At 42.3% G+C, this 23,176-nt stretch overlaps 1 protein-coding gene across 1 annotated transcript; it reads right to left on the bottom strand.

Moving 5' to 3' along the window:
* Positions 1-462: 462 nt before the first annotated feature.
* Positions 463-18,836, bottom strand: LOC148477471 (matrix metalloproteinase-18-like). The gene is made up of 10 exons (XM_088456724.1): positions 18,716-18,836; positions 17,162-17,406; positions 11,362-11,510; positions 11,142-11,267; positions 9,934-10,095; positions 9,673-9,790; positions 7,802-7,935; positions 7,475-7,631; positions 2,017-2,111; positions 463-1,363 (listed from the first exon to the last, which is right to left on the bottom strand). The coding sequence occupies exons 1-10, from the start codon at positions 18,818-18,820 to the stop codon at positions 1,263-1,265; spliced, it is 1,392 nt and encodes a 463-aa protein (XP_088312850.1). The 5' UTR covers positions 18,821-18,836; the 3' UTR covers positions 463-1,262.
* Positions 18,837-23,176: the final 4,340 nt, after the last annotated feature.

Here is a 23,176-nt window from a genome sequence, read left to right on the forward strand (position 1 = left end):
CTGAAGTCATATAAATTTTATTCACTATATTAATTGTTTGCACTACTGTTTGCACATGCACTTGAATTATACATATATGGCACTATTTGGCTCACTGATCTGATTACATTGTCAATATTTTAGTTCTAAAGTTGTTAACCATGGCTTGCATTCTATCTGATTGAGCTGATATATATATATATATATATATATATATATTTATACACACATACATACATTTCTTTACATGTTCTTTGGTAGGGTATACCACCCTTACTGGCGCTACCTAAATTCATTGACTTCACACATTATATATATATATTCTGCCATTGGAACACTATGTACAACTCTGAATACAAATGACAAATAAGTACAAGCAAGTGCATCAATTTGGCTTATTTACATCCCCCGTGTTCCCTTGTTGGGTCCAGCCCTGTAAAATAATTTTTTGTAGCCCAGTAATTACAATATTATACTTGCTTTATTAAGTGAAAAATATATTGTTTTTTCAAACCCAGCGAGCTTAGAGAAATGTTATGTACTGCGAATGGTATACAAGTGTAGTACAATAGCAATAAACAAGCACAGTACAATAGCAATACACAAGCACAGTACAATAGCAATACACAAGCACAGTACAATAGCAATACACAAGCACAGTACAATAGCAATACACAAGCACAGTAGAAATACACAAGCACAGTACAATAGCAATACACAAGCACAGTAGAAATACACAAGCACAGTACAATAGCAATACACAAGCACAGTAGAAATACACAAGCACAGTACAATAGCAATACACAAGCACAGTACAATAGCAATACACAAGCACAGTACAATAGCAATACACAAGCACAGTAGAAATACACAAGCACAGTACAATAGCAATACACAAGCACAGTACAATAGCAATACACAAGCACAGTAGAAATACACAAGCACAGTACAATAGCAATACACAAGCACAGTACAATAGCAATACACAAGCACAGTACAATAGCAATACACAAGCACAGTACAATAGCAATACACAAGCACAGTAGAGTAGCAATACACAAGCACAGTACAATAGCAATACACAAGCACAGTAGAGTAGCAATACACAAGCACAGTACAATAGCAATACACAAGCACAGTAGAGTAGCAATACACAAGCACAGTAGAAATACACAAGCACAGTAGAAATACACAAGCACAGTACAATAGCAATACACAAGCACAGTACAATAGCAATACACAAGCACAGTAGAGTAGCAATACACAAATGTAGTTTTGGGCCTTTAACATCCCAGCCAGCTGTTGGTTCTAAGAATTCTCAGGATTCTCTTTGACTCAATGCTGTATTCATACTGTGCTGTTCCTTGAAAGAAGTAAAGTAGATCTAGGAAGTATAAGTGATATTGTGATTAATACTATTGCTTAATGATTTGGATTGCTCAACACACAATTCATTGGGGACCGAAAAAGTCAGTCAAGGCCATATTTAGGTATTCACACTGTCCCTGTAATTGTGAGTAAGTACTGACCTAATAAATTGTGCCACAATGTTTATTGTGGAAGTAAAAAAAAATACTCATCGCTTCAATTTACCAAAATAAAAAACCTGTTGCAGCCGGGCTATGCTACGTTACCTTGGCAATAGTGATAACAGAACAAATATTCCATGATTCTTGTCAAACAGTCCTATTATGCAAGGAATAAAAAATAATCCTGTAACCGGCAGTGACATGTATGCAGTGAAATGAAAGAAAAATTATCGCCATGGATAAATGAGCAGTCTCATAGTGGTAAAAAAAAAAAATCAGCATCTGCAGTACCACTTGTGGCCATCCTGTGGCAGTATACAGCCAAAATGTTTTACATTATTAATTAATTCCACATTTAAAAGACATATGTACTGAGTTGTAAACTGTTTATATGAATGTAAACTTACTGTGTGTTTGCACAAGATTATGTGAATGGCAGCTACTTTTTAAGATATTGTGTATGCCCAGGCACAGCCTGCAAATCAGTTCTGCTGGTGGTTATATTTACCTCTGTAATAAAACGCTGCATCAATCTTTGGCCTCATTCCCGGAAACTTTTGGGCAATAAATCCTTCATCCATTGATCGTTTGACTTCATCATAGCTGAGAAGGAAAATTATATAAATATTACAATACAGCCAACAATATAGAAGCCAAGATAGGCATACAACACTTTGTGGTTTAACGTAGGTGTACTGTCATAGGCAAACGCAGGGGGGTTTCCGTCTGCCTGGAAACCCCCCTCCCCAGCCCACACCATTACCACAATAGAAATAGTAAAATAATAGAATTTTACTACTGCTGCATGTTCTTGGAATGGTGCCCATATCTAAAATAAAAATATTCAGCTCAGGCAGGATGGACCTACTGCTGCACCTAATGGCATACTGTGATTGCTGGTCCTGTATATGCTGGAAGTATGACACACAATACACTATGTATGACACATATAATGGGTTACTGTGATTGCTGGTCCTCTATATGCTGGAAGTATGACACACAGTACACTATGTATGACACATATAATGGGTTACTGTGATTGCTGGTCCTGTATATGCTGGAAGTATGACACACAATACACTATGTATGACACATATAATGGGTTACTGTGATCGCTGGTCCTGTATATGCTGGAAGTATGACACACAATACACTGTGTATGACACATATAATGGGATACTGTGATCGCTGGTCCTGTATATGCTGGAAGTATGACACACAGTACACTATGTATGACACATATAATGGGTTACTGTGATTGCTGGTCCTGTATATGCTGGAAGTATGACACACAATACACTATGTATGACACATATAATGGGTTACTGTGATTGCTGGTCCTCTATATGCTGGAAGTATGACACACAGTACACTATGTATGACACATATAATGGGTTACTGTGATTGCTGGTCCTGTATATGCTGGAAGTATGACACACAATACACTATGTATGACACATATAATGGGTTACTGTGATCGCTGGTCCTGTATATGCTGGAAGTATGACACACAATACACTGTGTATGACACATATAATGGGATACTGTGATCGCTGGTCCTGTATATGCTGGAAGTATGACAGACAATACACTATGTATGACACATATAATGGGTTACTGTGATTGCTGGTCCTGTATATGCTGGAAGTATGACAGACAATACACTATGTATGACACATATAATGGGATACTGTGATCGCTGGTCCTGTATATGCTGGAAGTATGACACACAATACACTATGTATGACACATATAATGGGTTACTGTGATTGCTGGTCCTGTATATGCTGGAAGTATGACACACAATACACTATGTATGACACATATATGGGATACTGTGATCGCTGGTCCTGTATATGCTGGAAGTATGACAGACAATACACTATGTATGACACATATAATGGGTTACTGTGATTCCTGGTCCTGTATATGCTGGAAGTATTACACACAATACACTATGTATGACACATATAATGGGTTACTGTGATCGCTGGTCCTGTATATGCTGGAAGTATGACACACAATACACTATGTATGACACATATAATGGGTTACTGTGATCACTGATCCTGTATATGCTGGAATTCTGACACACAATACACTTTGTATGACACATATAATGGGTTACTGTGATCTCTGGTCCTGTATATGCTGGAAGTATGACACACAATACACAATGTATGACACATATAATGGGTTACTGTGATCACTGATCCTGTATATGCTGGAAGTATGACACACAATACACTATGTATGACACATATAATGGGTTACTGTGATCTCTGGTCCTGTATATGCTGGAAGTATGACAGACAATACACAATGTATGACACATATAATGGGTTACTGTGATCGCTGGTCCTGTATATGCTAGAAGTATGACACACAATACACTATGTATGACACATATAATGGGTTACTGTGATCACTGATCCTGTATATGCTGGAAGTATGACACACAATACACTATGTATCACGCATATTAAAGCTGTTAGTGCTAATTCTACCCTCTTCATGGCCTGGCCACACTCACTCTAAAATCGATCATTTGGAAACCCCCCTCTAGAAATCCTGCGTTTGCCACTGACTGTACATGACAGTCTGTCCATCCATCATCGTATATGCTGTCAGTTAGTCTGTCTAATTATATGCACGTGTTATTGTTCATAATACTTATGTACTGTGACATGCAAGGGAGTCCCAGGAAGGAATTGTTTACAGGAATGGAATTTCCTTAAGAACTGTAAATGAGCTGTGAATTCTGTGGCTGCGCAGCTTCTGTGGAACTACAAGTTCCAAAAAAATATTGTAAGGCAAAGAATTGTATCAAACAAGATTATAGGTTGATACTTCTCAGTTTCAATAAAAATTAGACTTAACAGCTGTAGTTAAATAACTTGCAGACACAATAAGAATAACCTTAATATTAAAATGCCCTGCTTTCAACTTTTACTGATGATTGATTTATTGTTCTGGCTTCTTGCTGTGTTTTTCACCAAGGCCTTTACATCATAGTTGCATAGTTTCACTACTCTTGATCAGGTGTGCTCTGTTGATTTTATGTTTACCTCCAACGTGTAGTTCTGTTTCACCGGTAGGGTACAGGCGGGACTTACCATCTCCTTCTCTGGATATTCTGTAAACTTTTTACATAGGGCCGAATTCAATTCAGTGCGATGATGAATAGCCGAGGGAGGGAGCTATTGAAAGCTATTCAATACACCGCGCTGTGTGCCTGGTCGGGAATTGGTTAAGTCAGAGAATGCTGGTTCTCGCAACTTAACCTGGGTGTTATAAGGCGCGGTAACCAGCATTCTCTGACTAAAGTGCCGGGCGCGCGGCTGTTAGCGCGAGCTAAGCCGGCAAACAGCTGCATACCCAACACTTCTGTCGGATTTCTCCTCGCATCCCCAGGGGGGTACGAGAAGAAATCCTTTAGCCACCCAAACAGGGCGGTGTACTGAATAACTGCGGCAGCTCCCTCCTGCTGCTATTCATCACCGCACTGAACTGAATTCGGCCCATTGTAAGCAAAAGTTTTAAAAATGTGTATTGTTTTTATGGAGATTAAAAACATTGTTCTAATACTAATTTGGCCATGTTTGTTGTCCTCAATAAAATAATCTTTAGGATCTAAGAGAACAAAGAACCACTAACACAGCTAAGGACACGTGTACAGTTGTCATATTGGATTTTATTTCTGTTTTTTAATATCAATGTACAGTATGAACATCTAAATTATACGCCATTGTTGTTAGCGCCCTCTAATTTTTTGTCTTTCGGTATTATGTCACTGTGATCCTTGCTAAGAGGAGATCTGTCTAGAGGTGCAGCTTCCTCTATTGTACATTAGCGGCAAGATAAAGCATTTTATTGTTTTATATATATATATATATATATATATATACAGTCAGGTCCATAAATATTGGGACATTGACAGAATTTTCATATTTTGGCCTCTATTCACCACCACAATGGCTTTGAAATCAAACAAACAAGATGTGATTTAACTGCAGACTTTCAGATTTAATTTGAGGGTAATTACATCCAAATCAGGTGAACAGTGTAGGAATTACAACGGTTTATATATGTGCCTCCCACTTTTTAAGGGGCCAAAAGTAATGGGACAAACTAAACAATCCTAAATCTAACTTTCACTTTTTAATATTTTGTTGCAAATCCTTTGCAGGCAATTACAGCCTGAAGTCTGGAATGCATAGACATCACCAGACGCTGGGTTTCATCCCTGGTGATGCTCTGCCAGGCCTCTACTGCAAATGTCTTCAGTTCCTGCTTGTTCTTGGGGTATTTTCCCTTCAGTTTTGTCTTCATCAAGTGAAATGCATGCTCAACCAGATTCAGGTCAGGGGATTGACTTAGCCATTGCATAACATTCCACTTTTTAGCCTTAAAAAACTCTTTGGTTGCTTTTGCAGTATTCTTCGGGTCATTGTCCATCTGCACTGTGAAGCACTGTCTAATGAGTTCTGAAGCATTTGTCTGAATATGAGCATATAATATTGCCTGAAACACTTCAGAATTTATTCTGCTGCTTTTGTCAGCAGTCACATCATCAATAAATACAAGGGAACCAGTTCCATTGGCAGCCATACATGCCCACGCCATGACACTACCACCACCATGCTTCAATGATGAGGCGGTATGTTTTGGATCATGAGCAGTTCCTTTCCTTCTCCATACTCTTCTCTAGCCATCACTCTGGTACAAGTTGATCTTTGTCTCATCTGTCCATAGGATATTTGTCCAGAACTGTAATGGCTTTTTAAGATGTTGTTTGGCAAACTCTAATCTGGTCTTCCTGTTTTTGTGGCTCACCAATGGTTTACATCTTGTGGTAAACCCTCTATATTCACTCTTGTGAAGTCTTCTCTTGATTGTTGACTTTGACACATATACATCTACCTCCTGGAGAGTGTTCTTGATTTGGCCAACTGTTGTGAAGGGGTTTTTCTTCACCAGGGAAATAATTATTTTGTCATCCACCACAGTTGTTTTCCGTGGTATTCCGGGTCTTTTGGTGTTGCTGAGCTCTCCGGTGTATTCTTTCTTTTTAAGAATGTTCCAAACAGTTGATTTGGCAACACCTAATCATTTTGCTATCTCTCTGATGGGTTTGTTTTGATTTGTCAGCCTAATGATGGCTTGCTTCACTGATAGTGACAGCTCTTTGGATCTCATATTGAGAGTTGACAGCAACTGATTCCAAATGAAAATGTCACACCTAGAATCAACTTCAGACCTTTTACCTGCTTAATTGATAATGAAATAATGAGGGAATAGCCCACACCTGTCCATGAAAGCTTTTGAGTTGATAGTCCCATTACTTTTGGCCCCTTAAAAAGTGGGAGGCACATATTGAAACTGTTGTAATTCCTACACCGTTCACCCGATTTGGATGTAATTACCCTCAAATTAAATCTGAAAGTCTGCAGTTAAAGCACATCTCGTTTGTTTCATTTCAAAACCATTATGGTGGTGAATAGAGGCCAAAATCTGAAAATTCTGTCAATGTCCCAATATTTATGGACCTGACTGTATATATATATATATATATATATATATATAATACAAAGGGGTCTATTTACTAAGCATTGTTAGGAGACAGAGTGAAATGTGATAAGGTGCCAGCCAATCAGCTCCCAACTGTCATTTTGCAAACACAGCCTGTGAGATGGCAGTTAGGAGTTGATTGGCTGGCACCTTATCACTTTTCACTCTGTCTCCTAACACTGCTTAGTAACTAGACCCCAAAATCCCTAATGAAAAAAAGCACAGATGGAAACTAGACATGAAGTAATATATTTAGTAATGGTTTCTGGAGGGCATGTAAAGGCATGTATAAACTGACTTGGGGTATTGGCTGAAGACTGAGTATGATTATGTAATTGAAGCGGACCTCCTCATCATTCAGGTGCATGTTGATAGACTGTGGGTGTCACACTTACCACCAATACTTATTGTTCACAAAGAAGAAAGTTTTCCCCAGGTGCTCGACGTGGACAGCTGCATCAATTTGTTTCACATTTCTGGGAAAACCCAGTCTGGTGATGCTTTGGCTTCCTCGTGTAACCGCAAAGCCATCAAGTGTCCAATATCTGGGTCCTGAGCCCAAAATAAAACATTATGAGTGTGACAGAAAAATAGTTAAAGGAAAAATGTAGCCAGTTTACCCACATTAAAACAAATAACATCATGCTAATATACAGTAGTACAGGTTTGCAAATATTTATATTGTTTCAGCCATTGGTGATAGATGAAAATATTTCATGTACCTTTAAAGACCAGAATCTCCCCGGTCAGTGGGTTTTCATAGGCAGCATTGATGTCGTTTGGTAAAGATTCCCACAATTCCTGGATGAACAGTAGATCAGCTTCGCCTCCTCGAGGATGCTTGCGCCATATAAACCTATATAAAGTGCAGGATTAGACATTAGAGACATTTAAAAATGAAAAGTCAGACTTCAATTTATTGTTTTCTAAACAGTTTATTTTCTTGCTTCTAACAGAGGATCACTTTGCTTTTGGCTATTTATGGTGTTTAGTCTCATTGGTATACTTCAGCACACCAGGCTTGCCTACCCTCCCGATTTGGCCGGGAGCCTCCCGATTTTTGGGTGCCGCTCCCAGCCCCCCGGAAAGGCAGGCAAGCCTCCCGGAAGTCTCCGACCCTCCTGACCTCCCCCCTGAAAATACCAGAAACACCCGCAGCGGGGGGCCCGGTGACGCGATTCGCACAGAATCGCGTCATCGTGGCCCCGCCCCCTGCTTCACAATGACGAAAATAACGGCATTGTGAAGAGGGGGCGGAGTCACAATGACACAACCCTGCGGCCCCGCCCCCGGCTCTGCCCCCAGTGTGACAACAAATGGCCGCCCCCACCCCCGGCTCCACCCCCAATGGCCGGCCCCACCCCCCGCTATTAGCCGGCAATCAGCTCCCTCCCGGAAGGCTGGTGCTGATTGTCGGCAAGTATGCAGCACAAACAGATGATTGTCTATAAGGATTCAAGTGCATATACAGTATAGTTATAGCCATGCTTGTCCCCTAAGATGACACGGTCGCAGCTCAAGTATTACTTCTGCCTTACTCCACAGAATGGTTTGTTAGTGTAAGCAAGGTGGACTGGCCTACTGGGATACCTGGGAAATCCCTGATGGGCTCTACAGCAGCAAGCCCAGAACCCTACACCCACCCCACTGTGCATCCTTGTGTTATGTCGGAAGGAAGAATCACCCAGTTGAAGTGACAGGGGTAGCAATTTCTAGTCCTTCGCCTCCCTCTAGTGTCTGCGCTACAAGTTGGCCCTTTATGCTGCTAGTCATGCTGCTGTGTCATTGGCCCACTATTGCTTGTGGCCAGCCTTCAACTGCCCTCTGGAACACTGGGCCTCAATCAGCCGCTGAAGGCAGATTCCCAACGGGCCCTGCATAATTGCATGCTGAGCGGCATCAGACTGTCAGTGATTGACAGTCTACTGCGGGCAGAGAGGGGGCGGAGACGACATCCATTTACCAAAACGGAGGCATGTTGCCGCCTTTGGGAGAGAGGGAGAAGGCCAGGATCTCCATCGGCTGATGGAGATTTTCTGGCCTCTTTCTCTCATCTGCGATGGCTGGCATGCAGGAACCCATGGTTACTCAGCCGGCCAGGGATCACGGAGATGATGCAATGCTTCGTCCATGGATGCAGCTCGGATCATTAATGCAGGTCATGCATCCTGCTGCATTAACATAATTGCAAGGATGGAATTGCAAAGTTGCTTGCAGTTTTGAAATGCAGTCCACTGCTGAATCAGGTCCCACTATTCCTTTTAGGTTGAGTGATTTGGAAAGCAATCTATTGGGCGAGGTTACATCACTTAGAGGGCAATGTATGATACTTTTTAAAGGGTACAAGTGGAAAAGTTGCCCCTAGCACTAACCAGGTTCTAGCTCTCATTTTATAGAATGTACTTGATAAATGATAGAGATAATCTGATTGGTTGCTATGGTCAATTTCTCCACCTGTCTTCTTTAAAAGGTTTAAATTATCTCACCTAAGGTTCTCAGGTTAGACTTTTAGAGAAGACTGACCATAAAAAGCAACTTTCAACTCGGGTGTGACTTGGGCAGCAGGTGAGTCAATTTCTTTTTTATCATTTACCTGTTTAGAAAGAAAAACAATTCTCCGCGAAGAGTGGTTACAGCATCAAAGACGATGTTGGGGTCACACTTAATAGGAGTGCTTGGTCCTGTTGGTTGAACGTCATCAGTTGACTTTCCTACAAAGAAAGGTATATATGGAATATTAATCCAAACTGCAAGCGTATCGGTCGTCAGTGTCCTAGAATCAGAGTTAAGGTAAGTAATGTGTCCCTCCCTGCCCTGTATTAGCATGCAACAACATAATTACCGTCATTCTTACCATAAAGAGACTGTATGGCATTTATATCATCCTGAGGAAGTCGGAATTGGTTGGGGTCGGTGTTTTGGTAGTTGGGATACATTAAGGCACCAGGATCACTTGAATGGAAAAGACCGAGGGAATGTCCAAATTCATGTGCAGCCACCAGAAACAAATTGTATTCTACAAACAAACAGTCACATAAGTAAAGCACAGATTTATGCTACAGTATAATAATGTAGGACACAAAAAGACACAAGGAAGCACCTATACTTTTATCCAGTGGTCTCCAACCTGTAGCTTAATTTTGGTAGCTCACCTAGCTGCAGTACTGCTGAGTCAACTAGGAGGAAGTGACCTCTAATGTGTGCTCCTCCGTGGCATTGACACCATGGGTGGAGCCACATGGAAGCACGTCAGGTGATTGATGCAGCCTCTACAGCAATCACCTGACGTGTTTCCCCGTGGTTCCTCCAACGGTGTCTACGCTACGGTGGAGCGAGTGACTCCCGCCAAGCCCTGCCAGAAATTCACAAGGCAGCACTGCCTATATCTTTTGCTCCTCTACTGCACGAACCTCCTTGGATCCAGTAATGTGAAATGTCCCTGCGCTTAAACTTTATTTACAAACTACAACAATATCCCTTTAATAATTAAATGCATTTTTATTTTCTATGAAAGTTTTTTTTTTTTCATTTTTATTAAATTACCTTCCAGTGCTCGATTATTAGCCCGATTTTTTTTTCCTACAATTTTGGTAGCTCTTCAGGAGGTTTAATTTTTCTAAGGTAGTTCACACCTCAATTTACTTTGGAGACCACTGCTTTAATCCAATGACTCCTAACCTGTGAGTACAGTCTATTAATAAACTGATTAAACGCAGCATTTTAAATTGGAATCTATGTTGCTGAATTATTCAACTGTGATATTTTCAAATGTGCAGATTAAAAAATATCTTATAGCCAACAGTAAATAAATACATTTAAGTGAAGAAATTACATTAGAAATTCAAAACAGATCTAAGGGTAACAAAATGGATTTATAAATCTAATCAGAGTTCTGTCTCAAACCAAAAAGAAAACCTGTAAGGAAGACTCTCTGTTCTAATCTAACCATCTTGGAAAATCTGCAATACGTCCAATGGGCCACATTCTAATAGGGAAATAACCATTAGTAATGCTTGAAATGATGTTGACGCCATTACAAATAGCGGTATCATTAGATCTTACCTTGGCTGTTTTTTGTGAACGTCTCATCGTCATCAAAATGAGCATCTCCACCAATCCCATTACCAGGCTGGAAGGCATGGGCTAAAAGTCCATTAGGTCCATCAAATGGAGAATTATCCTTGTGATCTATAAAATAACAGGAGAAATGCTAATATTGGAGATAGCACTATATAGCGATTTATTGGTAATCACCCTGATAGGTATTCATATAAGTTGTTACCTCCAGTTTCAAATTTGATTTTAATATCACAATCTCCTTGGTAGACCCTGGTGAAGGTCAGTGAGGTCACATCACTCCAGACTTTGAAAGCTCTCTGGATGGAATACACCACATCAGCCTCCACCATGTCAGGGGTGACGTTAATGATTCTAGGAAGAAATAAAAACAATTCTAGTGCCACGGTCTGGGTATTATGTAGATCTGGTTCAAGTTCCTTTGATATGACTAACTTGCATAGGAAATTAGGTGGATTGATAATACTATGGCTCATGGGTATGAACAGGAGCTTAGGTAGACTAGTGACAGTGTAGGAACCACAGACTTGTGATATGGAAAGATACTGAACTTGAACCAGAGTGAATAGACCAGGTCCACTGGGTAACCCCTCGTCTAGTGACCTGTGAAGGCCAGTAAGACAAGGAAGACTCCATAGACAAGGGTGACCCCCAGAATTCAGAACAATATAGTACTGGTAGGTAGGAACTCAGAACTCAGGTCAGGAATCGGAGTCTTATGTAGTCAGAGTACAACTTGTGGAAGCTAGAACCTTGGTACTGCCCGGAGGCAAGACCGGGAACTGGAACCAGTGAGGAACTCAGAAACTTAGAGTCAGGATAAGTAATACAGCTTACTGGACACCTCAGTGTACAGGCTCAGTGGCGTAACTTCATCCCAGGTGCCCGGAGGCAAGATAAATGTTGGTGCCCCCCCAAATTAAAATTTACCACCCCCCAGCACCTATGTCAGCCCCAGCTGCTACCACCCCCTATGCAGTTCCTCTTATACAGTGCCCCCAGTAGTGCCTCATATACAGTGCCCCCAGTAGTGGTCCCCCTATGTAGTGCCCCCAGTAGAGGTCCCCCTATGCAGTGCCCACCTTTGTAGTGACCCCCAGTAATGGTCCCCCTATGCAGTGCCTCCAGTAGTGCCCCATATAGTGCCCCCAATAGTGGTCCCCCTATGCAGTGCCCCTTATACAGTGCCTGCATATGTAGTGCCCCCCAGTAATGGTCCCTCTATGCAGTGCCTCCAGTAGTGGTCCTCTTATGCAGTGCCCCCAGTAGTGCCCCTTATACAGTGCCCCCAGTAGTGGTCCCCCTATGCAGTGCCTCCAGTAGTGCCCCTTATACAGTGCACCCAGTAGTGGTTGCCCTATGCAGTGCCCCCAGTAGTGCCCTTTATACAGTGTCCTCAGTAGTGGCCCTTCCTATGCAGTGCCTCCAGTAGTGCCCTTTATACAATGCCCTCAGTAGTGGTCCCCCTATGCAGTGCCTCCAGTAGTGCCCCTTATACAGTGCACCCAGTTGTGGTTCCCCTATGCAGTGCCCCCAGTAGTTCCCTTTATACAGTGCCCCCAGTAGTGGCCCTTCCTATGCAGTGCCCCGTTATGTAATGTCCCCAGTAGTTAGTCCCTCCTATGCAGTGCCCGTTATATAATGCCCCAAGTAGAGAGGCCCCCCTATGCAGTGCCCATTACAGATAATAACACATAACACACACAGATTACTTACCTGAATCCCAGTTCCTGGGCCTGCTACCGTCTGCTCCTCTGTCCTCTCGCTCTGCACTATGGGAGAAATGTTATGACGTCTCTTCCATCACTACTGCGGGAGCTGGAAGGCGGAGCTCACTCATGAGCTCCGCCCGTCTCCATCCATGGATAAAGCAGCTAATGAGAGTCTGTGAGTCTCATTGGCTGCTAAAACAAACACATCGCCGGCGATGTGTTTGTTACTGATCGGCGGGCAGGGGGGGTTTCTGCGCGTCGGGTGCTCAGGCAGGTCGTGGCGGTCACATGCTATGTGACGTCCATGACCATAGGGCACTCCGGCAGTATCAGATAATGGAGGTGGAGCGCCGATTAGCGGCACTCCTCCTCCATGCAGCTCCTCAGCAGTGCCCGGAACGGCCGGGAGACAATGGAGCCGGGTGTCCCCTTCAGGGCTGGCACAAAATGACTCCATTGCACAGGCTGTACTCTGCACACTGAGCCCCAGCCCTGGAACCAGCACTCTTCTCTGTAACAGCTAAAGACAATAGCACACAGTCAGGGAGCCCAATATACAGTTGAAAAGCAGTATACTTGCTGGCTGAAACAAAATGGTTTCACAGGTCTGTATACAGCGTGGAAACTGCGGCGCTGAAAGGTAACGGAACACAGCGACAGATGGAAGGCATGTCTGTATGCAGCGTGGAAACTGGGGCACTGACAGGCGACGTTACACAGCGGCAGGTGGAAAGCTGGTAGTTGTAAACGCACTGACTGACCGGCGTGGAAGAAGCAGGTCTGTATAGAGTATGGAAGCTGCGGTGATGGCAGGTCACGATACTCAGCACAGACGGTAAATAGTGAAAGTCCACGAAGTAGCATATAGAGTCACAGGGGACATGATCACAGGATACAGGCGCAGAGCCTGAAGCCTAGAACTATCCTGGGTAGGAAGTGGAACACATAGTTCAGGCAATGGGTTGCTCACAAGAACTGGTTTAAAACTTTAAACAGTGCCAGATTAATGTCCACATGTGCCTGGAGCTGAAATTTATGTAGGGCCTATTGTGTGCCACTGCAGGGGGTGACAAGCCCCGCGTCAGTGTGACTAGTGATGTGCGGGTGTGGCTAGTGTCCAGGTACAGATCAGCGCCGTGGGTTTTACCAGGACATCACATCCTGTCAGTGGAACGCACAGCCCGCTCCTAGCTATGGCACCCACCCGCACTTCTTGTCAGTGGAACGCATAGACCGGCAAAGAGCCGATCAGCTGCTGAATGGGACACATTGGTACATTTGGGGAAAGTTCATTTCTTATTGCCACGAATAGCAGTGATAAGAAATACTAATTATTGGGTCTGAAACCTGATAATTAGTACATAATTGTAGATCTTACAGGGAAATAAAAATGAGAAATGTATGTTGTGATTGCCAGATACTGGTATACAAAAAAAAAATAGTCAAATAAAAGATGCAAAAATATAGTTAAAAAAGGCAAAGTCCACACACTCAACCACTCCATAAGGTTAGATTGTATTAAGACGCTCCTGTAGAATCCTGGTGGCGAGTTATATTCAAATATTTTTAAAGTGCTCTGTAGCTCTATTCCATAGTGAACAGAGGGCTGGATTCAGAGATAGACACAGTGAGCATTAGTGCTGCATTTTTGGATGCAGCAGTGATGCTCAAATATTCTAATAAAGCAGGAGATGTCTGTATGAAAAAGACACCTCCTCCATGCAGCGTTGATCTAAGTGCTGCGTGGTCACCATCATGATCATTGGTTTCAATGGTTGCATACATTGGCCATCTGAGTAAGCCGAAGCTTACCCAGACTGGCCGCCGAAACTCCTCTGCTGGGGCCAAGACATCTGCGTCCAAAGACGCAGATCCTGGCATTGGCACACCTACAACATGATGGAAACACTCCCCCGTTTTATAGAACAGTCCAGGTCGCCGCCCACTCTCAGTCCCCCAAACGCAGCAGCATGTCAATCAGCCGCAGCATGAGGGGGGACTGTGAGTGATTACGCAGGACTCGTTCTGCACATGCGCAGACTCACAAACATTGGAGATGTACCTAAACCAACGGGATTCCATACATCTCTGGCTCTGATGTTCTTAAATCACCATATGCTGCCTGCATTACAGACAACTAAAAGGAATACAACCAAATAGGGGAAAATCAGAAGTACCATTCACCCCTTCTGGGTTGCAGAGTTCCAATGCTGTACATGGCCCAGGCTCCAGGGTAGCCAGGTACTGAGATGTCTGCTGCTCCCAGAAGGGTATTAGGAGGGTTTTCACCATCAAAAAAAGGGCTGCCTGCACCTATGGCTTGGTGTGCCCTTATGTATATGCTTCGGATGCCTGTGAGGTAGAGCTTAACATGACCAGTGGTTCCCATACTGCTGGCACAATTCCAGGTGACTGGGGGAGGAGCTTAGCGTGACTGGGGAAAGAGCTTAAGGAGACCAGGAGACTCCCACACTGGAGACACAGCATCGGGGGGCGGAGCATAGTGCGAGCAGGGGGTGGACCTTAGTGTTACAAGAGGCTCACACATTGAGGACACAGCTTTGGAAGACTGGGGGCGGAGCATAGTGCAGCGGGGTGGGGTTTACTGCAAGCGGGGGCTCCCACATTGATGACAGGTTTGGATGACCAGGGCGGAGCTTAATGTGAGTATGGGGCGGAGCTTCAGTTGGCCTCAGTGGTCTGTACGGAGGTGGGGGGTCAGGGCTGTTGATTGGATGGGAAGATAAAGTGCTGGACTGCTGGTAGTGAATATTTTTTTTCCTGTCAACACTGCACTGCAGGGAATCCAGTGGGCCTATTTTCATGGGAGGGCCTGGAGCTGTAGCTCCAACCCCCCCCCCCCCCATTGTTAATTCGGCCCTGGGTTTAAATAGGAGGTGTTCAGTAGCCATTAGTCTAGCTGACCAGGTGAGCACATAGGTGCATTAAGTCAATCACAGGGAGGCGTCCCTGGGATGTTTTGGAAACTGAAATACATGAATGTCTGAGTCTGAAAAGGAATGCTAAGAGCCTAATTCATTACAGCTAGTAATAAATCTGAAGCTTTAATTTCAAAGAGATGACAGGAGTATGTTGAATGGGTTGACAATGTGGTTTATGGGTAGGTACATTTTATTAAATTTGTCTAATATTTTCTAAACTAAAATAATTACACACAAGAATCTGTGAGGATCTATGTAATGCTAATTCCTATGTGGGATAGTACATACCATACTTTAAATGGTAAAGATTTAATAGAAGTCACTGAGAAGGTCACTGACCATATATGTGTCATTGAAATACAAAGGAACATCTGACATCCATAGTTATAGTAGGGAATGTATTATTCCTTATAGTGCATACATTTTCATAATTAACAATGTGATGATGTGAGTGCTCAGAACTAACATTTGTATACTATATATTACATATTATTTATGACTCGTTAAATTCACATAAAAAGCCTAATACTCCCCTAAATATGCATCTTTCCTTTACCACTATATTTACTAACATCTCATTTGAGAATAACTTTTCACTGTTGTCTCAAACTATTCACCATTGGGAGAGATGTACTGTATCAAAGTTTCTAAAGAGGACAATTGTAGGTGTTGCCTACAGCAACTAATGAACTTCGAGTTATTATTTATCTAGTAAAATAACAAGAATCTGATTCGTTGCTATCGGAAAAACCTGTACTTGTCCTCTTTAGAAAGTTTGACGAATCTCCCCCCTTGTCTCTCTAGTTCCCATTTCTTACATTAGATAGTAAAATGTAACGAGCAGGGTCCTGCTCACCCTTTTGTTATGGTTAGAAATTGTTGGCGCTGCCTAGATATTGAATAATCTTTATAATAAATCTCTAAGGTCTGTTCTGCCTCCTATATGCATGTGCAGTACGAGCCGGGGTGCATACCGCCCCTCCAGAGGCTTCCACTGCTAAGTAGACAGGAGAGGAGGAGGATCCGCCGTGAGGTATGCAGCCCCGGACGGGAGTGGACAGGTTGGAGCTGGGGGAGTGGACTGGAGCAGAGTCGGAGAGCACAATGGGATGGGGTGGAGGAGCAGACAGAGAGGAGGCGGAGCCCTACAGAGTGACAGCGGGATGGAGCGGAACAGCAGACAGAGAGCAGGGCGGGACAGAGTGGGGGAGTGGAACAGTGAGAAGGGTGGGGCTGGATGGGGTCAAGATGGGGTGGGACATGGTGACCAAGCATGTGCCGGATCCCTTTTTTAGTAGTAGTAGTAGTAGTAAGTGGCCAGCTTTATTGTGTGAATTAGTGAAATATTTACCTGTAGGTCAGATCTGTTTTTGGCCAAGCCCCACTTTTTGGCACTGTATTGTACTCGCCAATGTCATTCACACCACAGCGGGGCTTCTGCATCATTTCCACAGTCTTGTGGTCCAGTTTCCCTGTTACCTTCAGGCCGAAAAACTTCTGCATTTGTTGAAGCTTTTCCACATAAGGATTGCTGGTCTTTTTTCTGCCAAATGTTCCCCCGGTGGTTTCCAGATTGTAAAAATTCTTTAGGTAGTTCTGAGAAGCCAAAAACAAACAATGTATAATATTTTACAGATACTGAAAGGAAAAAACTAAGCATGGCATTTATTTACAGAGCAAACCACTGTATGCATATTTTTTTACAGCTTTTTAAAGCCATGCATGTAGTTTGGATACTACCCGCATACAATTTCCACTGGATTGTTGTGATACAGTTTACAGGAAGGTGAGTGCATGAAATTTCACATAATTAAGTGTTTGATTAGTTTCGTGCAAATATGCTTAACTAATAATAATGTTGGTACTGTAGTGTATTGATTTTTTGTGGGGATTTTTATTTAAAAAAAGGTCAAATTAATAAATTCTTTAAAAATAGAAAAATAAACAATGTAACATAATAGTATAGCAAAAAAATTGTATATCTTCTACATACTGAACCTTTTTTGTCGATTCTATTTATTTTACTTAATATTACCTTTAAAATTATTTGAAAAACGTAATCTGCTGAATATTGTTATGTTACAGCTACTCCATGACAAATATAATATCCAGAATATCTCATACTTAGAAAGATCTACATTTCTTTTTTTTCTTTATTTTTTTTTATGCATAAGTACTATTATGTTCCTGTAAATAATGATATACAAAAATACTTAATTGGAATTAAAAATATAATTTCTTGTAAAGAATACAATACTATAATTAAAAGTATGTAATCACATCAAACTAACCTACTGTACTTTTTACGATTACCCTGTTAGATCACCCAGTTCTAGATGGCAAGTGTGGAGAGCATGGTGGTATCATCACATCCACAACCCTGCTGTACATACTGTTATTCACTGCGAAACGCGTCATCACAGTCCTGCTCCGGCCACTTCACTGGGAAAGTGGAGGGATATTGGATAGGGCTCTAATCTCCAAGGATTCCAGGAGAAATCCCCAAAATCTGGGAGTCTCCTAGACATTTTGGGAGAGTAGGCAAATATGAATAATAGCTGTGACTGTCAAGTGTCTGAACAATACTGTAGCTCCCTTAGGTGCATCCATATATGGCTGTGTGGATCAGCCAATTGATAATTTACAAACTAAATGAAAATTGTGGCTGTTAACCCTGCCCTCTGGTATAAAGGATAAGCACCTATTAACAGCTGCCAGAAGAACTGCAGTCTGTTACATTGCTGCACTTATGTTGACACCTTCTACAATACAGTTATCCTCGCTGCTGATGGGCTGAAACGCACTTTTTCAACCACACAGCAATATAGTTGAAGTAGAATAATATAAAACAAAACACCCCATTATAATGTTACTGTATCTGTTATCTGTAGATGCCCATGCTTACCAATGCCATTTCTTCATTGCTGCGCTCTAGGTCACCCTGCGGTGCTGTTGGGAAGGCAGTAGACAGCGCAGCGCAAGACAGCAGCAGGACTGCCAGACCTTTCATTCTCCTGCTGGTTGAGTATCCTAGGTTGTAAGATAATCCCCAGGCATTGAGGCTTGCCTTTATATAGTCCTTGTATGTTTTGAAGAAGTGTAAGTCGCATTAGGGTTCTTAGGTTAGTGTGGATGTAATCCAACAATGTGACACAACAAGAGTTATGTAATACTACAAAATTTCTAAATACAATATGCATGTAAAAAAAACAAAAAAACCACAGAGCCCCAAGGCTTCCAGGTAATTATGTCAAACTGCTGTAGAACTGATTCTACTCTAACCCATGTGTACAGCTATAGTATGTTTTATGTTTGGGCAGATTTTAGATTTGAATGTAGATACTTTAGCTATGAGCATCACTTGGGGAAAAACCTTAGATGGGCACAAACCAGTGAAAGAAATTAATGTTTTGATTAATCACTATCTGGCTGCAAAGTCACATCCTAATGCAAGAAGTACTGTAAGCTGGACTTCAGATCTAAAAATATGCATGTAGAAACCAATTGGGCAGATTACACAAGGGGTCAGTGGTGGCTCTGGGGTAACCCTCAAATTCATCAAATTTCCTGATGAATTTGGTGCTTAGAATACCGGCGCCAGAATCCCGACACTTGTCAAAATCTCGACGCCTGCATCCCAAAGGTAAGTAGCTATGGTTAGGGGATAGGGTTTAGCATTAGGGGGAGGGTTAGGGTTAGGCACTAGGTGGGAGGGTTAGGTTTAGGATGCAGGGAGGCGAAGGTTAGGTTTAGGCACTATGGGGGAAGGTTAGGTTTAGGCACTGGGGAGGGAGGGTTAGGGGTAGGAAAATGGTTGAGATACTTACTGACAAGTGTCAGTATCCTAACCCTGTTGGGATGCCAGGGTCAGGATTTTGACAGCCAGGATTCCGAGCGGCCGACATTCCGTATGCAACCCCTCTCTTTTACCAGTCATAAATAAAGCCTGTGTGACATGGGTGATACAGGTCATTATTGTGCCAACATAACTGAAATTTGGTCCATGTCCTTAATGTTTTGTAAACAGATGGGTGACAGTGTCTGCCCATGGAGTAACTATAGAGGACCACCAAGTACCCCATTGTATTTGTTAAGATCCCAATAGTCTCCACTCACTCAATGAGCTGTAAATGTTTGCCTTACCTGAATCCTTCATGTACTGTAATTCCAGGGGTCCTGTGTGATGCTCTCTCCATGGAAATTTCCAATAAAGAGCCACACAGAAGCTGGATGGCCTTGGAAGCACCAGTTGATCAATGCGAATACATGGATGTTCCCAGGACAAATAAACAATGGAGACTGGTACTACATTTTACGGAGCTTGACTGGGAGTGGAGACCTGTGGTGAGAGGTCATGGTGGGACTTTGCAATAATGGTTAAGCCCATCCAACACCTCCTTCAATCAAGATATTAATAAAGAAACCATGGCTCCAGTGAGTGATTGTCATGTGACTTCATGTACCCTCACAATGATGGCATATTCCAGCAGAATAATGCACCATGTCATTGGTCCCATATTGTCCACAATTGGTTTGAGGAACATTCTGGAGAGTTCCGAAGAATGGTGTGGTCATTAACCTGATCAAGCATTTATGATACGTGGTGGAAAGGTCCATTTGTACCCACGATTCTGAACCTTCAAATATCAGTGAACCGTAGGAAGCTATCCAGATGGCATGGGTAAACATCTCTCCAGAGTTCTTCCGTCCACTTGTGGAATCTAAGCTACATTGAGTTGCTGCACTTCACAGGGCTAGAGGGGTCCTACACAACACTATTCATCTATCCCATGATTTTTAGTACTTCAGTGTAATTACTAAAGGCAAAACTGACAGAAAACAGACCAAACACCCAACTTTGAAACATCAAACCAATAATCAATACTTTTACATACTGTATATGATTATACAATTGAAAGATTTACCAATGGATGATTTTAAAAACTATCAAAACCCTATGTCAAAACAACAGCAAACCCACCCAAACAATAAACCTGCCTGTGGCAGGCAAGTTTGGAAGAAGCACCGCAGAGATCAGTATGATCTGTACAGACTTCTTAGGTGTAAAAGGATAGAAATAGTTAAAAGTTAAAAAAAGAAATGCATGGGGTCCTCTCCTAAAATCATAACCAGTAACGTACCTCACAGCCTGCTGTGGAACTGGAAAATTGGGGGGAAAATCGAGGTGGGGTCAAACCCAATTTTCCAATAACCAGCATCAGGCATATTTGCTCCTCTTTGGTCCGTGTAGTAGTCCACTTGTCTTCAGAAAACAAAAAAATGAAAAATCCTGAGCCCAAACATATAGTACGTGTAATGGCAGGTTATTGCCGGTCACTCTCAAGAATGAATGGTGAATAAGCTGACTGACTGAGAGCTCCATTCACAAGCTCTTAGCCAACCAGTGCTTCCCTGATGTTTTAATAGTATGCATACGGATTGTTCGGTCAGTAGATAGACAACATTTTCCATCAAATGTATGTTTTTGGGCGGTAACTGGGCGGCGACCATGAGATCTGCCGGAACTCTTATGTGTCATGTGAGTGCCATGGGCGTGCATGCCGACTTCCTTGCTCGATTGTAGAGAACAGATGTTTATGGGCTGTCTGTTTCAGATGGATCTTTTACCACCAGCATGTAAGTCCCGATACTAATGATGATGGCTGCGGGGTTTTAGTATACAAAAGCGGTTTCTTGCATTGGCATAAATGAGAAAGTAGGCTGCCACCATCACAGGGAGAAGCAGCCGCCAATGGCTCAGAATCAGCTCCATAATGCTTTGATTCCTAAAAAAAATTATTCTACCTTCCGAATTTTTATATCCCAGTGTTCCTCAGCTAATATAATATTTGTACAGGGAAAACAAAGAGTCTCTTGAAGTGAGTTCCACAGAGTTAAAAGCTTGACCCTTAGATGAATTCAGGGAGATTCTAGGAACTGCTAATAGTCCTTCATCTACAGATCGCAGTTATCAAGCAGGAATCAGAAGCTGCTTTAGGTTCCTTGGGCCCTGGTCATGTAGGGATTTGAAAGTCAATAAGCCAATCTTGAAATAGAATCTCCACAGGTAGCCAGTGAAGGGAGTAGAGAGCGGGTGTTATTTTGTATCAGCAGCAAGCGGTACAATTCTTTTGCTGGGAGAACCAGATAAGCTTGGAGAGAGATCAAATTAGAGATAAATAGCACCAATTAATCAGCTCCTAACTGTCATTTGTCAAACACAGCCTGTAAAGTGACAGTTAGGAGCTGATTGGATGGTGCTATTTTATCTCCAATATTATCTCTCTCCAATCTTTATTAATTCTCCTCCTAAGTGCTTAGTTCTGGTTATGTTCCTCAGATACAGTAGAAGAAAAGTAGATACAGTATGTGTCCCTGTCAACTGGTTTGTGGTATTCTAAAGTCAGAATGTCAGTCTGGTGGATGATAACTGTTACATCAAGCGTTATAGAAAACAATATACTGTATATATACATCTACATTCTAAAAACCCGCACTTTAGTAAATATACCCCTTAATCTGTTTCCTGTCATCCACCCACACTTGGTCAACCAAAAGAAATAAAGCAAATATCTGTGTTTTTCCTAGGGAACTAAATTACATATAAGTTAGCATAAGAAAAATAGATAACAATAGCAAAGTCACAGAGAACTACACGACTGATTCTCAGAAAGGTTAAGTCGGGAAAACAAATATATTGATATATAATTTTGTTTATGTTCATATAAGTATAATGTTATTATTTGTTTACATGGAATTCATCAAAAAGAAGGAATATTATAACTCTTCATATCCTGATTTCTTAGCACTTCACCTTTTAGCCGCACACAGATATACAAATGTCACACATCAAATTGATCAGGGTAAGCCAGCAATGCAGTTTTGATGCTTCTATGTATTTTAATTAAGCTAATAAAACACACATTTTGAGCCAAGACGTTTGGCGCGGCCGAGTTGCAAGGGATCTGTGCTGCCGATATGGGTTATTTGACGTAACTGAATCAACAATAAGAAAGGACACATCTGTAACACTCTACTTCCTGTCTATTCAGCCACTGTGAAGGCATGCAACATTGGTCTGAATAAGGCATGTGGGCATGGGCCTATTAAGAGAGGAGGGGGCCCGTGTTCCCTCCCCATCCGGGGCCCCCTGCTCTCTCCTCAGCTGCTGTCAGCAAACTGACAGCAACGGTAGACCCCGGGCACTAGAGTGTGCCCATAGTCTATTGAGTATGTGCAGGTCACCGGGAAAATGTTGCGGCAGCCATTTGCCCGGTGATTTCCTACTGGCCATTTTCCAGGCTTTTTCTGTAGCGCTACTCTGTGTGACATCGGAGAGGTAAGTATAAAAAAAAGTATGGGTGCA

The sequence above is a fragment of the Taudactylus pleione genome, unplaced genomic scaffold (genome assembly GCF_031769625.1).
Source record: "Taudactylus pleione unplaced genomic scaffold, aTauple2 ptg000711l, whole genome shotgun sequence".
NCBI classification, from domain to species: domain Eukaryota; kingdom Metazoa; phylum Chordata; class Amphibia; order Anura; family Myobatrachidae; genus Taudactylus; species Taudactylus pleione.

What these genes read in the sequence shown, in the direction of transcription:
- LOC148477471 (XM_088456724.1), bottom strand. Translation starts at nt 18,820, where the DNA reads ATGAAAGGTCTGGCAGTCCTGCTGCTGTCTTGCGCTGCGCTGTCTACT. An exon ending in GCAATGAAGAAATGGCATTG is followed by an intron (nt 17,407 to 18,715) that starts GTAAGCATGGGC and finishes TTGGCTTCTCAG; the next exon opens with AACTACCTAAAGAATTTTTA. An exon ending in AAAACAGATCTGACCTACAG is followed by an intron (nt 11,511 to 17,161) that starts GTAAATATTTCA and finishes ATTTCTTCCTAG; the next exon opens with AATCATTAACGTCACCCCTG.